General features: G+C 39.0%; 1 protein-coding gene across 1 annotated transcript in view; it reads right to left on the bottom strand.

Moving 5' to 3' along the window:
• kiaa0232 (KIAA0232 ortholog) overlaps positions 1 to 19,046 on the bottom strand; it is a 32,318-nt gene that overhangs the window by 8,787 nt on the left and 4,485 nt on the right. The window contains exons 3-7 of the mRNA XM_041778951.1: positions 17,234 to 17,374; positions 10,032 to 10,101; positions 9,836 to 9,920; positions 3,170 to 6,551; positions 171 to 279 (exon numbers count right to left, since the gene is read on the bottom strand). Of these exons, the coding sequence (XP_041634885.1) occupies positions 171 to 279; positions 3,170 to 6,551; positions 9,836 to 9,920; positions 10,032 to 10,101; positions 17,234 to 17,374 (3,787 nt within the window). The remainder of the gene's footprint in view (positions 1 to 170; positions 280 to 3,169; positions 6,552 to 9,835; positions 9,921 to 10,031; positions 10,102 to 17,233; positions 17,375 to 19,046) is intronic.

Here is a 19,046-nt window from a genome sequence, read left to right as displayed (position 1 = left end):
ATGTCTGAGCAGATCTGAATAGTAAAGTGTCTTCCTGTCCGATTATGATTGTGTTTATTAAACTCTCTTATTACACATCAGTAGATGTTATCACCCCTTTCATAAACACCAAAGACTTAGAGTAACAGAAACACAATGAATTCAGAGTAAAAGTTAACTCTGTGTTTTACCTGTACACTGAGATCCAGGGAAAAGGGGGGAACAGAGTGTGTTCTGCCACCAGCACTCATCCTGCTGGTTGCTAGTTCCTCCCTGTCCACTTACATTTAACAGAGGGAACTAAACAAGACAAACGAGAAGTGGTTAGAGTTTCAGTAAACGTTGACACATCTCAGGTGGAACTCATCTGACAGCTCAGAGCAGATTATGAAACACAGGTCAACAATTTATTACATTCTCTCTCAGAGTGATCACATTAAATTGACATGTAAGACTGGCTACACACTAGACGATTTTAGGCCTGATTCTCTGTCCAACTGTGGGATCATCATTATCAAATAGGGCAGCAACAGCAAATCCATAAATTGATAAAAGTATTGGCAATGAATTTACTGATTTGGTGCAGGATTATCATGTCACCTCCTCTACTGCAGAGCTGTTTATGTCACACACAGTCAAAATGTACTTTCACTTGTTAAAGAGTTTTATGATTTACAGGAAACATGAGGGAGAAATGTTCATCTATGACCATGTTCCCATCACAGAGACAAGACACTGCTGACCTATGGGAAGAACTTTGTCATAAAAACTCTGATGAACTGAACATTCAAAATCCATATTTTTCCTCCACTGTGTGGCTCATATGTCCGTCACAATTCAAGCAGCTCAGAGGAGAGGTGTGCTTGGAGCAGGTGAATAAGAGCCAACAAGACAACAAGCTTTAACCAACTTCTAACCATAATTTGGCCAAGCAATGAATAACCAATGTCTGCCTTAGGTCAGAATATCAATAACTTTTGATAGCTAAAGGCTTCCCTTTACAAAAAACGTTTGATGTAGCAAAGCCCATCGTCACTTAAGCAGTCATTTACCATGAAATCTGGTAAGCCCCACTTTTCATACTTGTTTTAAGATCTCAAAAGTTTGCTATTGGGAGAGCAGATGACCTAAGTGGTTCAAGTCTTGCCCGACTCTATGCACCCTCCTTCTCTTTAAATAAAGACATAAAATAAACCTTTAGAAAGTTGGCTACGGCTTATATACCAGGGCAACTTTGATACCAGTACAAAGTGCTAAGACATGGGATATCATTACCACAGGTGCAGTGACTACCACAGTCACACATAGCACAAGACCTAACATGATTGAAAATTCATCCCTATTTGCTTTATATTGCTTGGGCTGCTTCACCTTCACTGTTCAGAAAAAATACAACCCCCACCAGCATGGGATAGCACCATTTTGTAACCTCTGTCCATTTTTTTAGGTCATAACCACGCATGTGAAGAAAACTGGTAGTGCAACATTAAGCAGATAAACCATGTGGAGCACTGGTTTGACTGCAGAGTTTTCTTATTAAGGGAGCAACAGGTGACAGGCAGAGGAGACCAGCCCAACTTGAGGGCTTTAAGTATCTCATCACTCCATTCTGAGAGATCAACTACCGTATTAGAGTTAACAGATGCACAAATGATGCAGTGCAAAACAGACAGGACTAATAGAGCAACACAGCTAAACACTATCTGCACACTGAAGACTATTTTTCCCTTAGGGAGATTCCATAAAACAGACTGTGGCTAGTCCATTGGGTAACAGGTTATAAATAATTTATTCATAATATTATATAATTCCAATTGCTCTGGTATTACTGTGCTCTGATTGTGAATAAAGGGATGGAAATAAAAATAATCAGAAAGATTAATTATCATTCAAATAATCATTAATTACAATATCAAACATGTTTGATAGTTATGATTCCAGATCAGACTACAACTGACTACCAGCAATAGCCAATAAGAGTGAGAACACTGAGAGGCAAAAGGATATTGCATATTTCTAAAGCTCACAAACATGGAAGTAAACATAAACAGATCTAATCTCCAAGACAACTTTGTTCAAAAACAAGATTGTGGGACCATGGCAACAACACATGTGCTTTAATTGCAGTGTTATTTTGGCAGCTATTTTAAATTTAGCAGTCTTTAGATTAAAACATTCATGTTTTAGTTTGATTTTAATTTAAACTCCAGAAATTTTTAGTCTAATTTTGGTCAATGAAAAACTAAAAAACTAGGGCTGCATGATATTAAAGGCATGTTATTGGTATCAGCAGATATTAGCCTAAAATGTGAATTATCAGCATTTACAGGTATGAACATTTCTGCTCATATTTACGAACATATTCTGACTAAAAATGTGTCTATATCAGACATACTATAGGCTGAGGCTTTTTTTTCCCACTCATCAACATTACCTAGACTTTAAGGTGCTTTAATGACTGAAATTTGTTTATTTGTTCATCCTTGAACTTAAAATTGTGTGTTTTAAGGACTTAAGTTTTACGCATATCAGCATAACCCAATATTGTGTACCCCTATCAAAAACATTTACCCTAGCATTAGTCAACAAAATTTTCCTTGCATTTTAGTCTTTACCATTTTCTTTGACCTATTAAATAAGCCATATTGTAAAATTACAATAAATATATAACACACTAATGCATTATCAATACTTAAACTGATTTAAAATAAATAGATAAAATACCAACATACCTTAAATGCTCTCTACCTAATCACTTTGTGTTTAACGATTACACACACGGTGGAGGATTATCAGCACAAACATTTTAGTCTCTGATAAAAGTATGTTTAGTTTTCTTCGTCTATAGTTTTTTCACTAGTCTTAGACTAGTCTCCTTCACTAAAAAATAATGTAGCAAACTAATATTTTTATTCATAGTTTTAGTCGACAAAATAAACACTGCACAATTTTTCAGAGCAAAAAAGAAGGCATGCCAGGACAGCTAACTGTTGAAGCCAGACATCTTCTAGATTTATTTTTTCACTAAATTCGCATTTGATCACATAAATTTCTAGTCCTGTTCACAGGACTATAGTGTTAAAAATATGTTGAAACTGTCCTTATGTCCTGTCTATGGTCTCACATTCTTAAACTTAAAATTGTCTAGTGTGTGGCCAGCCTAAAAATATCATTTCTAGGAAATCCTCACCTCTGGCATTTCTCCAACAAAGTCATAAGTGATCCCATACTTGGGGATCTGACCTGCTGGTGCACATAAGCAGGACTGTTTTTCTCCTGAAGATTCCTCCTTTTGAATCTTGCAGACTGAGACACCCGTCTCTCCACCTGCAGTTGAAGCAGCCGCTGCCGTTTTGCAGTCTAAGCAAATCTCTTGCTCAGCGATTGGCAGAAGGGTACTGGAACCCTCCTGTGAATCCAAAGAGGTCTGGGCACTCTTCTCCATGCCAGACTTCTTTAATCTGGGTAAGAATTTACCAGATTCCAGTTCTGACTTCCCATAATAAGGGCCCTCACATTCTGCATCCTCCTCAAGAGGTTTGAGGTCAGCCTGAGGATCATCAAAGACGTCCACCGGCGCCAGGACGGGAAAACTCATCTCCTCTTTGTCAGTCTCAGCCTCAGAATCGCTCACTCCACCAGGAGACAACTCGGAGGCCGATATTGGTCGGAAATGAGTCCTGGGGGAAATGCGGATGGCCCTGTACTGCGTCCTGTTGATGCCGTATATTCTAGGGTGAAAGGCTTCGTTCTCAGAGTCCGAGCAAAGAATCGATTTGGGCTTGAACCCCGGACTGAACGATGCCATGTCTTCAGGCTCAAAGGAACACTCAACATGGAGGACTTGGGAGAAGGGATTGTTCAGGTTGAAGGATGTGAACGGATATTCCAAACCTTGCTCCTCACTGTGCAAGCCTCCGTAAGATCCGAGCAAATCTTCATGGAAGATGAAAGAAAATCCCTTATTCAATCCATCCCCGCCTCCTCTGATAGCCTGGTCAGTCTGCCCGAAGGACACAAGAGGCCTCCACAAGGGCTTGTGTCCAGGAGCAAAGCAGCTGCCAGTGTTCATGAACACATCTGTGCCAGTGATGGTGAGCATGTCTGAGCTAGAAGCAGAAGCAGCTGCAGCAGCACATGTTAGCAAGCTTTCTTGGCTGTCGCTTGGCGGCACAACAGCCCAATTCTTATCGCCAGTTAGTGTCTTCAGCTCTCCATAAACCCCTCCCAGGATGAACGATGTATTCTCCTTGTCAGAGTTTAAGTCCCAGGGCTTGGACGGAGTCATATAATCCCCGGCAGCATCCACCTTGCAGAGTTTGTTTTTGGCTAAGTCTTGCTCTTCTTTCTTGCCTTCCCACAAGTGATACTCTGACCGCTGCACTGCTTTTTTCTGAGGTCCTTGAATTGGACCTCCTTTTGCCTGCACCTCCAGACAGCTGCAGCAATAACCGCCTGGTTCATCTGAAAATAGCCCCTCCCTTGGTTTCTCTGCTCCTTGCCTCGACATTACAGATTTGTCGTCTCCTATTGCAGTCCAAATGTCCTTTATTATCCCTGAGCTGTAGTCATCACTGTGTTGGTTTGTGTTGTCCGAAAACATGCCAGTGCTGTACTGTTTACTCTCGTCTTCTTCTAATGCTATCCCACAAATGGACTCCAATTTTGACTTTTTGATGAAGGTCTGATTGGTTGTTGTTTTAACACTGACCTCCTCACACTTGCGCCCCGAGTCTTCTTGCAAAAACTCCAAGATTTCGTCCTCCAGATATGTACCAGAGAGCGGAGGGATTATACAATCAATCTCTTCGTTGCCAATATGAGCAGCATCCTCTGTTGGAACATTTCCTTGCTCGTTGTCTGAACGAGTCTCCTCTGAATGTGACCACGGACTGCAAGTTCTTGTCGAAAGGTTCGAACAGTGTTCAGTTTCATCAAAGGCACTATTTTTGGTCCATATTAGCAAACGAGACTGTTTATTAGAATGGGGGTCGAGACAGCTACTAGAATCTGTGTTGTTTTCATGACCAACGGTGAGTGAGTCGCGGGGAAAAGGAAAAGTGGGGCTGTCATACTGCAGCTCGAAAAGTGAGAAGCAGGATGAGTTCAAACCAGATGGTTCACGGGTGGCTTCAGGAACAGGCGGCTCCTCCAGATGCCCCGATAGTTTGCTCAGTGTGAATGAAACACTATCGAGGAGGGGAGAGAGCCGGATGGGAGAGTCTCCTACAAAGCTTTCTCCATCTATATCTTCTGAAGTAGATGGCGAATAACATCCCCACACTTGAGCCATGGTTTCAAGATCCTCCATTAAGAATCCAACAGATCCCGAAGCTTCCTGTGAGTCTGCCCGTATTGCACTTTTCCCTTGCTGCTCAAGGCCATCTAACACTAAACAACATTCTGCCTCAACGTCTCTTTGCTCTTTGCTTTTCTGTCGAATCATGCTTAGGATCCGACTCTCTTGTATCGAGTCTGAGGCACTAGTATCCAGTATGGATTGATAAATATCCACTTCATAGAAGTGAGTGAATTCAGACAGATGCTTGTCATCTAAATCTCTACTATCCTCGGGCTGAGGGCAGCTTGAGGTCCCAGTGAGTTCAGCAGGTTCGTCTTCTGCCTCGCCAGGCCCTTCCACAAAGTGCCCATCCACAAACGAGCCTGCTGCTAGGTACGCTCTCTGGTAGCTCTCGTTGGCAATGCAGATTCCCTGGATTCTCTCCGGCAGCCTCTCCATGTCGGCTGCCAAAGCAAAGCCATCAGGAGAGTCGACCTTGCTTCGATATTTCGTTTCCAGCTTGCTTTGTCTGCTGCTGAAAGGTACAAAATACTCTGTGATGGGCTCAGTGTACCAAAGTGGCTCTTCCATGTACTCTTTTTTGTTTCTGGCCTCAACTCCGGACTCTTTCGCTTCCTTCCAGCCTGGATCTTTACGAATCTCCTTCAGCGGTCGCTTCCCCTTTTTGTAAAGCTGTGGTTGCTTGGCAGCTCCTCCTGTGGCGCTGCTACTGCTCCCTCCTGCGTTTCTTCGCTCCTCTTTGTCGATGACCTTCACCTGAAGCTTCACTTGCCCACTGTTGCGTGCTCTCTTGTTCTTCACAGCCTCCCTGGATTTGTGCCGTATTCTAACTGCCTTGCTTCTGGATGACTTGGAGTCACCCTGGTTCCCACTTGAGCTTGAGCCCGCCTCGCTGGAGCCAGACGACCAAGATCTGGGTCTGTATTTGCCCTCAGATCTGTGTCTGGTCTGTCTCTTTGAGTGGACGGTCGACTTCTCCTCTGCTGCTGCTCCACCATGGTATCTGTTTTCTTTCTCCTTCTTGCTTCGTCGTTGCTGGCCTCTCTCATTGGTCACTGTAGTGATGGTACCACACGCCTCTGGGTTTCGTTCCTTTGCAGCCTCGCCCTCGCTGTTGCAATCTTTAGGGGAGGAGGTGTCTGTGCTGGTCTGTGGGGCTGCCGAAGATGATGAACTTGAGTAAGCGCAAGCCTTAGCCTTGTTCCACACCGTCATGATCTCTTGGAGACAAACAGGTTTCTCTGACAAAGGAGGGAAGGCTTCATAATACCTGCAGTAATAGAAAAGAAAGGCAAAAGAATAACATGAGTACATTCAGCAGTGATAAGCAAATTATAGGTGTGTTCTGCAGTCACTTGAAAACACTAACTTACATTTAAAGTTGTCAAAACCTAAATACGTCAATCTTTTTAATACAACATGCTTTAATACCACAGTATCTATTATAGTTACATTTGATACAACCAAAATGTACCAAGGTTATGGAAAAAAGCAGATATACAGTACTTAACAAATCTATTAGACCACCACCCAAAGTAAGGTTTATGCCACAGCTGCACTAAATTAACAGCATTGGTAATTACCAAAACCATTTGTGATGTTTCTGCAGAGGTTAATACACTAATATGTAGAAGCTCTTTAACCCAACTGATATTTTTAATGCTAAAATATAATTATAATTGTTATCCATGAATTTTCAAATTTACTGATATACAAAAAAAATGAAAAATAGTAAAGCATATTATTTCTTGATTAATATGTCAAATTATAGTTATTTACTTGCATTCCTGAATAGAAAAATTAGTTTTAGTGGTTGAATATTATGCTTAATTAATTTCTGACTTCTCAGAGAAGCCCAGTGAGCTGGCTCAAATTTGGGTATAAAAAGGTGAATTTAGTTTGGTATTCCTCATTCCTGTTCAAAATGGTAAAACGTCGAGAGCTCACTGAAAATGAAAAAGTCCGCATCAAAGCACTTCATGATGCAGCTGTGGCATAAACCTTCTTTGGGTGGTGGTCTAATAAATTTGTTAAGCCCTGTACATTCATATTTTCAACCTGAAGATGCTGTCAGGAAGTGTACTGTAGTGTTGGACAATAAAGAGAGAGAATAAAGAGAGAAGGAGCATCACAACTGAAAAACAAAGCAGTGATACAGAGAAATTTGATGCTATTTTTAATTGTTTCGCAGTACTTGTGTGCAAAAGAAATCAGAAACATCCCCAGCCCAGTAGCAAACAGAAATGTCAGGATTTTGCTGCTGAAGAGGCGCTTCTTCCTGCCTGCTTCTGCTCTGCTTCACAGACATCACCAGTAACTGTTTCATTCATCAGACTGCAAATAAGCTTTGTAAAATCCCTTTAGTCTCTCATAAGGATCCACATGTTAGTGTCAGTGTCAGAAAAAGAGCGAGGATGTTTCCTGTTCATAAACATTTTTCTGTAAAGTCCAGTTCAGACTAAATATTTGTACCACAAAGAATCAGTTTTGTCACAGGCAAAAGTCACTGCCATCACAGCTTGGACCAAGCCGTCTGATGCAGTTGCCTGCAATTCAGCTTGTTAAGTTGCAGACAGATAGTTGCAAGATGTTTGTTTTAAAATGCTGTAAGTGCTAATTTTGTAAGATTAAGTCATGCAATAAATTTTGGAGATAATACATCTACCTTTGTTTTTCCTCCACAGAAACTTCAGCCCCTAAACACTCCTATCTCCTCCATTAACTGCTTCAGGAGATAGGAGTGTTAACGGGCTGAAGTTTCCTTGTGAAAACATGTAAAAAGATATATATATAATCATGTCCAAAAAGCAGATAATGTGCAAAGGGAAATAGAAATTAGAAAGTTTTGAAAAGGCTCTTGTTTTACCACTTGCAGACATGTTTTGGTGGAAAATTTATTCTCAGTGGATATCTTTGTTATAACAAGACTGAGCTAGTAAAGCATTTTTCTGTTTATATGCCATGAAATTTCACTGCTGTACTATGACTGTGAAACCTTGCAAAGCAGATAGATTTGCCCTTTTCTGTGTTTCTCACTGGCGAATCATTCTTGCAAAGCTCCTATCTGAACAGTGTGGGCCCGGTTAAAAAGTGAAAGGACCAATCAGCCATCAGCAACAAGAGGCCGGTGCAAGAGGCAAAAAAGCTAAGCATGGATGCTGCTACAGCGTCGGTTTAATCAGAACTTGATGACATTTCTTTGTTAAAAGAGGAACAAAGAACAGCAGTGAGTTGTTTTCTTTTCAAAAATGACTAAAGTTGTGTACTGACATGTCTGCAGTCGCCATGGTTCGCGTTATGCAGTTCTCTTTGGAGTTTACTCCTTGGTAGTGGCGAAGGGACATCACGTTTTGTTGCTCTGATTGGCCCGTGAAGATGTGACAGACAGAATGTTCATCCAATCAACCTCAGAGTATTTTTTTTTTCCAAGGTTCTGCCCTTTCCCAAACACCATCAATGGAAGGTTTACCAGATGGATGTGTGAAACGGATCCATCTGGCGTGTTAGGTTAACAATTGTGATGACAAGGGGGGTTTAGTCAGAATTACTCTCCTGCACCTGTATATGTTACAAATGTTCCTAACATTTTGACAAGAAAAATGCACGGAAAAATGGTGACTATGCAGTACTGCCTCTCTTATAGAGACAGAGTTTTTGTGCAGTAATATAAGAGATATTCACTTTAAACTAAGTGACTGTGAAAGTCGTTGCTATTGACATGATTTGTCTCCTAAAGTCGCAGCTTTGTGAACTGCTTAGCTATTAGAGCATCGCAGGAGAGCTGGTCACAAGTAGTTTCAAGTTTCAACCAGCCTCATTGTGACTCTTAGGTCTGAGCTGGGCATAAGTACCCACCCAGTGGCCTTTAACTGAGTTCCACATCCCTGTAAGAACACTGATGCTCAAAAAATGTCCAAAATAAGGAAATTAGAAAACACCGGAATCACTGTAAATACTTCTTTTAAATGATTAAAGATGATTCAGAGGAAAATATTTTATTTTGGGTATGTGCCATATTTGGTAAAACATTATTATATTGTGTTTTATTACAATAAAACTGTCTAAATTTTGACCATGCTCAGTGGCCATCTTATGTGCAGAAAACATAAAACTTTATTAACCAGTTTTGAGTGTCTAGGAGGATGCATAAGATGCATCAACATTATTTGACAGTAACTAGTGGGGTGAGCTTCATCAGCATGCTCAGTATTGGCAGATATGAAAAATGTCTTCTGTAAATATCAGCTGTACACATGGATATGTTTGTGGAGTTTGAGGCAGGCCTACATCAGTTTAAGTCTTTTTTTTTTTCTTTCTTATTCCTATGTTAAAGTGAGCACTATGGACTGAGGTTTGTTTCTTTATTCATCTTCTAAATCCATAGTGGGTTTGATGGATTGAAGTTGTAAGTTTGACTACATGGCTATGTCAATATCAGTATTGGCTAAAATTAATTTGTAAACATCCGCATTTCAGCAAAATTCCAGTTTTGTGTATCCATAGTCACTAGTACTGTATCAACACTAATTCAGGTATTGAGACAACTGGACTTACATTTCCACCTGGTCCTTTGAAGAGGGGGACTCAGCTCGTTCTGGAGACTGGGCGCCATCAGATTTCTTCTGAATCTGTTTTTCCTCTGTAAAGTTGATATAACAACACTTTTAGAGCAGAGCTGTTAAACAAGTTTCACTCTTTATTTGTCATCATAAATCATTCTAAATCTGAAAATACAGACTGCCAACCATACCTTTCTGTTTGTTTTGGATGTCCTTAAGTTTAGAGCAAAGCTCTTCAACCAGGCTCTCAATTCCAGAGTTCTGCATAGAAAGGGGGGAAAAAAGACCTTTGAGGATCACAAATCAATATTCTGATTGCTGGTGTCAAGGAGCCCATTTCATGTGGGAAGTTCAACAAACTCAGATACTAACCCTGAGCTCTGAGTTGACCTATCCTCAGATGAAATTCCCTGAGTTATCAGTTTCAGAACAGCAAATTTGGGTTTGTTCAATAAATTCTGAGTCAGATCATGCAGAGCTCAGAGTGAAACACGACCATGACAAGTCATCATCAATGGAGCCCAGACACAATGATTCACCATGACAGCACAACAGGTAACAACAAAAGGTCCATGTACTTTATCTTCTCAAACTAGAACTAGAGAAACTAGAGATAAAAACAATAATACCAAAAGATTTTTTTGTCACACATTTATTTAAGTCTTATATTCTTAGATTTAAGTTGTAAATGAACAAGATTAAAGTGATAAATTAATAAAGTTATAATTTTAGTCGATGGTTAGATCTGTTATTTTGAAGTATGATAGTCTACATCAGACCTAAATAGGTTTAAATTTAGGCTTTTTCATTAGTCATACTTATTGATTTCAAATAGGTTAATGCCTCATTTGATCTGACAGTCTGAATACATTCTATTAAAATGTTTACAAAAACACCTTAGCTTTGTGTTACTTAAGATTATGATAACTCGTAAAGCATACAGACATTTGACATTCAGAATAAATCATTTTGATGAAAGAAATCTGGACATTGCCCATTATTCTTGAAGCTCGAAGATTTTTTTTGAAATTTGCACAACTTGTGCACTAGTTTAATCTTCAGCATAATGTTGTTTAAAACACAAATAGCTACTCTTTCACCTTTATCCTGGTCAGTTTATTCATCCTTTTTAAATTTAAATTCACCAATATAAATGTAACTATATAGATGCCTTGTCATCTATGCTTGCTGTCTATAGCATATCATGTTCAAAGAAAAAAAGAAAATGCATGTTTAATGCAGTTTAGTATCTTTACACATATATTAAGATTTATATTTAGAATAAATGTGATCAACTTGCTAGATACAGAATGAATGAATCAAAGAATTCTGAAATGAAACAGAATCTTCTTAAGGGTTAACAGACTCAAGATTTTTACTAAACCTGCTTTATGAAATGGACCCAAGATCCCCTTTTGACACAAGCAGGTAAAAAGGAACACAACTTGGAGCTCAAACAATTCTGGAAATTATTCCACTGAATAGTTGGCCAGCTAATCATTCACATCCTTAGGGCCTACATCTAAAAAGATAAACCTTATTTACTCCCAGTCTGTTTACATTTTGCACCAACACAGAAGAAATTTTGAAATTAATAGCAATTATATCATAATTAGTTTTTTTTTTAAATGTCTAGAATAGATAAGTACTGAGAGTCAGTCACAGTGTATGTGTTTTGTTGGGCTGATATGACTGAAACTGATATTATAAGGGCCAATTTGCATCAAAACAATTGTAGACACTTGTGGTGATCTAATCAAAAGTGAATAGAGGCAGACTTATCAGCAAATGTTTCATTGTCTAACAGGGAATTAACATAACAGTTCCAGGTAGGAATGCAGAGTTCCCAAAAGCCTATATGACCCTGAGTATGATGCCAAAGAAAGAACGAAAGGCACAGGGCTGACAAAAGTCCGGCCAGCTGATTTGAAAGAGCTCAGGTAAGCTTGTCTATGACAGTGCTAAATTTAGCCATGGTGCAGAAATGCCTTTAAAATATAAACAAATGAAAAAAGCAGAGCAAAAGATAAAGTTACTGCCTTACAACACATCTTGTTTAGCTCAGTGAATTCTCAAATAGAGAAATTTGATAGATGAATGACATAAACAAAGGTTCCAAACAAGTCAAACATGTCTAGAATGCTAGCTTAGACTACGTAGGAACTGAAGAGAATCGCCTTAAACAAATCCAACACAGTGTCCTAGTGCCAGCCCTGCCAGGCTCATTAACTCGTTCACTTCCTGCTCACTTCTCCAGAAAATGTTAATTCTTACCATGCCACCTGACAAACAGCAAAGCAAAGTTCTCTCCAGCCCTGTGTTTCCTCTTGCATCATTGTGCTAATGCTGGTCAGCTGACAGCCGACCAACTCTGCTGCTCACTGCTGCAATCCAGTGCAGCGTGTGCTGGTTAAAAAATAGACTGCAGTCCAGACCCCAGAGAGGAGCTCCACACTCCTCCTCCTCCTCCTCCTCTTCCTCCTCCTCTTGCCTTGCAGACCCTTCCTCCTGCCCTCCCAATGGCTAATGTGTTCAGTCAGTTTCATTCTCACTAAAGCAAACCTCCCTTACTACTGCTGGCATCAGATGAATTTATCAGCAAATCTCTAAGAAGCTTTTCCTACAACATAAAGTTATGCAATAAAATATGTCAAAGGGTCATGAACTATAAGGAAGGACAACACTGTTGCCACTGTTTTCTGGAAATTTTCAGTGACAGTTAAGCTTGTATTACAGCACCCATTGTGTCCATACCAATATTTCTTTCTATGGAAGTCTAATTCAAAAAATGTACACTCCATGGCTACTACAAACTCCTACATCCTTATAAATGATGACAAATTGATCACCGAATGACTCAAATACATCTGAAGATAGGATTTAATTCTACTAATATGCAAACATGTTACAATAATGGTTTGGGCATTCATAACCAAATTTTTCCTCCCATTTTTCTCTATAACATAAAAGAAATTGCTAGGGAGCCATGGGCTACAGCTGTCACTCATCTTGTTATTGAGTTCTACATATTATTTCATCAGTTAGGCAGATACAAAATGTTTTTGCTTTATGTGATGGTGGATATTAAACAAAAAAGATGAGGAATAAACACTTATTACATTAACTACACTGTGTTGGCACACGTTCTTGATCTTAAAAGTAAAACGGCGTACATCAGTCTTTTCCTTTCTTGGAAATTATCAGTACTTTGATTAAAACCTTAAGTCTGGCTCTAAAGTTAGAGTTGAGCTTTGATGGGAGTATTAATGGCCAACGACTTCTAACGGTTTACTACAACTAGGTGTGCAAGATGTTATCAGCGTGATGTTGGTATTGGCAGAATCGTTTCAGTCAATTTTTACAACCAATATACTGGCTGTAAGTACAAATATTAGGGGTGTAACGACTGATCGATGTATATCGATATATCGATTGTTTGATTGATGATCCAATCAGATCAATGGAAAGTCAAAACATCGATCTAAATGGATGCTTCAAGCTACGCTTTTATTTTTAAATTCCCCCCGCATGCCTGTTGACAGTTTCTGCCACAGGTAGCGTCCTCGACCAGCTAGCCGCAAGCTAACTAAGTAGCAGCCGTGGCTTAAAGTTTCGCGACTGAGGTAAAGAGGACATCCCCTCCTCTCTCCGCTGTGAGGATATATTTCAGACAGACGCTACTGCAGGACGATCTCTCCCCTTAGTTTGCCAACTACATCCACGTCTGTATCTGTATATAACCGCCGTATGAGATCGTTCACGGATAAAAACACTCCACCTGTTATGACTGAGGAAGCGAGTGCTGTCTGCAGCAGACCGCAGATACACAGAAGGGAAAAAGTCCGCTGCTGCATATCTCCTTTGATACACTTATTCACATCACTGTCTCATGTTAGATTTATAATGAAAATATAAGCTGTCCAAACTTAACGTGGTTCAAGCAGGACAGCTGTTGTCTGTATACCCCCACCTCCTGCTCTTGTTATAAAGCATCACAGGAATGCCTTTTATAATAAAACTTTCCTCTAATATTCTGTCTAACCTTTCCATTTATTAAAATCAAGGTTGCAATAGATAAAAAAATGATAAATAATCATTATATAACATCATATGCCCAATATTTTACCTCATTTAAATCTCATAAGGTGAATAAACTAAATGAACTTATCTTTCACATTAACAGGCCCACGTGTAAAGTACGAAGGGCTGATATAAAGAAGAAATATCTGTTGAAGTCCACATGTGTGTAAATAAGTTTAAGAAAAAAATTTAAAATGGGAACACAGGCCAAACATTTTGATCATTCTTATAAAGGGTTGCAGAAAAAGTCCATAGCTATTTGTGCTTTAGAGGGATCTGGGGATGTGAGGTAATAAAATGTTTGGTACTGAAAATGTTTGCCGTTTTAAATCAACATGTTTTAACACAAATGTGCATAGTTGTGTTCCTAATTTAGAGGTAATCAGGTCTTTGTTGTTTTTTTTAAAGACATATTTTTATTAAATACAGAGACCTGTCAATAATTTAAACAGCAGAAACAGCTTTTTTTCTGTAACTGTGTCAAATTTTTGCACAAAATTGCCTGATATCGATCCTGGGCCCCGTATCGAATCGAAATTGTATCGTGGCAGATTTTGTGATATCGGAAAAAATCGTATTGTAAAATATTGAAATAGTAATGTTACGTGGTCTTTAACAGCGCTACGAGACATCACTACAAAAGTTACATATTTAATGTCGGGGGGAAGTTCCTTTTTACTGGAACAGTGCAGCACTATGTGGAGGCAATGGCTAGCAACAGAGAGAGAGAAAGGTAGGCTGAATCTCAATCTCCTCCCTAAACCCTGAGCCCTGAGCCCTCATTGACTTAACTAACTGCACCTGGAAAGTGGTTGAGTGAGTGAGGCTGCAAGGGCTACAAGTGATCGGAACAGGAGTTGGACAGCCCTTTGTTTTTTGTTGACAGTCGGCATCTTGCAGAGCTTAAAACAAAGATAAAAACAAGCATGCCTCACCTCTATATCTCTTTTCTCAGTGGATGAATGCTGTTTTATATTATATACTTACAGGAAAAATACTTCTATTTTGCAACGTCCACCCCTTTTGCACCTTCCATGTTTTTTTCTTTACAATTCTGCTCTTTTCACTTCAATTTTGTAGCGTTTACCTGCAGGCGTCCCCCAAGAATCCCTGTCATACGTCACAATGCAATGAACTATGGGTAATTCCCTCACGCTAAGTCTGCACAGATGCCCACTCACGGAACGGGTGCATGAGGGGCTCAAAAAGTCAGCAAGAGATCCCTCACGCATTTTATGATTTGACAGTGGGACAGCAGTAAGCCCTCACAGACTTAAGCCTGATTTATGCTTCTGTGTCGCGTCGACGGCATAGCTATGTGTAGCCCTCTGCGTTGACACAGACCCCTACGCTGTAGCCTGACGAGCACCTTCAAAAAATCCTAACTACACGTCACGGCAATGCAGGCCACAAGGGCTGTGATCGGTCAAAACGTCATCTCCAGCAGTTCTCAGCCTTGACTCGTTTAGTGGTCGTACAGACCACCTCCACAAACGTCTTCCCTGCGGTGAATTGCAGAGCGACACGTTCCCTCGACACAGAACTTTGAATGGTCAATGCAGAAGGATAAATCAGGCTTTAGCGGGAACGCGCCTCAAAGTCAGTGAGTGTGTGAGTGTAGACATTGGGATTGGGCTGTACTGTTCACCATGCTGCTGGTGTTTGAATCACTCAGAGTTTGGTTGCCATTCATGGTTTCAACCATGGTGTCTCATTCATTAAACTCTACCAACAATACCTAAAACACATGTGAAACCAGCACTGTGAACCAGATTCATAACAAACTTTGCATTTTTGCATGCATAACAAGGTCACTAGCACATTACCTTAGGCAACCAAACCAAACAGGAACAGGAATTTAGAATTATTCCTCTCTTTAGATTTAGTTTAATAATGCTAAACTGAATAAAAACTATTTAATGTAGCACTTTTCTCATCTCCTTTTAAAGTTTTAAATAAAATGAGGAAACGCTTTTAATCCATAAATGGAATAAAAACTACAGTAGCCAGCAGTGACTCATATTTATACATTTAAAACAAATGCTTTGTTACAGTATTTGAAGTTTTAGTCAACTGTTGCAGCTTAATTAACTTAATGCAATCCAGCCTGCCGATGCCTCAGTATGATTTGATCTGATGGTGTTTACAGTGTGTGGAATATTCTTAATGCTCAAGTCCACAGAGTACCGTAACTGTTTGACATGTTCCTTGACATAATTTAGACTTTCAGATGATAATCCTGGGTGTTCCACACAAATTTAATGCAAAATTTAACATATTTTTCTATTATTTCTGCAAACTAAAATGCAAATTTATGCCAGTTCCATCTACCCTTGTTGTCTGAGTATCAAATGTCAAAAACCAAGCAGTAGGTGAAGAGGGCTCAAAACTGCACAGCATTATGATTCAAAGACTGTGGTGGAAGAGAGTGAGGGGATAAACAAAACAAAGGAAGATTTTATGTACAGAAATGGAGAGTTTGAACAACTTTTTCTAGAATTGTTTCCTCTGGTCTGAATCCCTCTGTGCTTTTTGATATATTAATCCAGAGTTGTCACTGTTTATTCACTAAATGTGTTGCAACTGCAAGAAGATGCATTTCATTTTATCAATATGCCCATTTTTCAAACTCCTCAAAACATCCAGACTTTTTTGGTGGTATTCAAAGCGCTTTTTCCAGCATTTGAGTCATGTGTTTTATGCCCCAACCAGACATAACACTGGAGAATGGAAATCCCACTACAGCTATACATTTTTAGGAAACTCTGATGTTAAATCAGGAAAATGTTTAAATAAACATCCAAGACATTTTGCTTTTTCTCTCATTTTCATGAGTTTCCTACGACTGGAAATTAGTCAACTGTGTTCCAGGTTTTCCAGGACACGTGGGAACCCTGAATGAAATAACTTTAAACAACTGACCTCGACATAACCTTTCCTATAAAGACTAACTGAAGTCCCTGAAATGAGGTGACATCATAGTGACAATGAGGATCTTCCCATGCTCAATGGTTTGGCCTTTTACACCAGTATAGCTTCATTCAGCGTCTATTCACCGTGATTTATGCAATCATATCTGCATGAGTGCACCAAAACAAGCAACGCAGAATACTACAGTAACAACTTCCTATCATAAGAAGACCAATTACAACTTCATTGTTTCTGTGTTGAAGAGTTTTCATTCATAAGTTTTTCAAAAGCATACACAAGAGATTCTGCCTTGAAAGTGTGGAAATGTTTTAATCTACAATTAAGAAAAAGAAAATTAAAAATTACTCAATGAGAATGGCATGATTACAACAGTCACACTTACTTCATCAGATGCAGAGCGGAGGCATTGCACAGCAGCTTGCTTCTTCATTTCCTCAAGACTCAGGTCTGTCCCTCCTTTCTTCTTACTCTTGCCCCATTTCTTCCCAGTTCCCTTCTCCCAGCCCAAGAAGATGTCATTTTCCTTTTTGGAACAAAACAAAACAGAAGTCACATTAGAACAAAAAAATCTTGAGCGGTAAAAAAGGAGTTAATATGGAATACACATACTGCAAAAACTCAAATCAAATAAAGTGTATTAATCCAATTTCTTCTCCAAAATATATAACTATTTATATTTGAGAACATCCATCTAACAAGCCCGGATAAAGTTTCTTTTTCTGATATAGAACCAAAAAAAAAACTGCTTTGGACATTTATTCCTAAAATAGATTTGTTGGAGAGAAACATGTCCCATACAAAAATTCAAAGGTAATGCTCAAACACCGTCTAACCTGAGAAAAGTAATTAATTTGCAACGTTTTGTACTATACTGTCATTATGCAGGTTTGCCTGACGAAGGTCTATACTGAGATATTCTACTGACATTTGTTTCTACATCTTATTTCAAGACATAAGTAAGATATGCTTGTCCAGCAGGCAGATATTTTTACTTGTTAAAACAACTCGGGTCTTATTTTTGTGTTATATGCTGAAATTAGATGTTTGTCTAAATTTTCCAGACGAATGTGGCTTGAAATAAATGTAATTAGAAACTCTGACTGGAAATAAGACAAATACACTTGCTTAGTTTAGACTTATGGCTGTGTGAATAATGTGTACAAGCATCTCTATGCTGTAATTCTGTAACCTGTGACTTCGATACAAGAAAAACAACGCTTCCAATGCAGCCCTATATGGAGGACTGCCAAGTGTGCCAGACAATACACCAGTCAATCCAATTAGTTGAAATCAATTCTTCTTCACCACTCCAGAACAGTTAGGTAAAGCAAAGTTGTGCAATTTGTTTATCAATGACTTTCGCATCCACCATGCATGTATTTATTTGTTTTTGACGAAAAGGAACTAATTTCAGCGGTCAGCAATGGTGGTTGCACAACTTTTTCTTGTTTTTTTTTTTTGGTTTGTTTTTGTTTTTTTAACAAAGGTGTCTAGTGCTTATCAATTTTGAAACAGGAGCTAAATTAACTGCAGAGGTTTTGTTCATTCCAAAACAAACAGAGAAGGCAATAAAACCAATAATTACATAAGACATAGTCTTGTCACTCCAAAGCACTTTGAGGGGGTAATATGCGCAAAAAAGATCTAGACAAGACTACTGTTATTCATTCCTACATATACGTTGCTTTTTCCTGTTCAGACCATCAGTCTTGATAGTAAAAGAAAGTCCTTTGGGTGTCATTTTCATTTTGTATTTATTCCCATCATAAAAGGGGCTTAACTTAAACCAGACTATACAGTACAGATTACACTCATATGCCATTTATAAATAATAAGTATGTCTTTTGTTACGAACTCCTCTGGTATCAGATTGTTCTTTGTACTTGCTCATTTGCAACACTGGTATTATAAACAAATTGCAAGGAACCATTTTTTGTTGCACATTTAAAAACTATTCTATATTTAAAAAAAAAAAAAAAGTTTAAGTCAATTCTGGCATTAAGAATATTGTCAGTGTGTTGATTAAGGAATCAAATGAAGTAAAAGAGATGTATATCTAATCCAGTACCAACACATTCACTTCCTAAAAAAACAAATACATCATGGATTTCTGTACTTTACTTCAGCCCCCTACTTTAAATCAAAGGCACAAAATATGATCAAAATCAGTCCTGCACTGACACCTGTGTGGTCTA

Source organism: Cheilinus undulatus, linkage group 22 (genome assembly GCF_018320785.1).
Source record: "Cheilinus undulatus linkage group 22, ASM1832078v1, whole genome shotgun sequence".
NCBI classification, from domain to species: Eukaryota; Metazoa; Chordata; class Actinopteri; order Labriformes; family Labridae; genus Cheilinus; species Cheilinus undulatus.
This window is presented reverse-complemented; position numbering and strand designations above follow the sequence as displayed.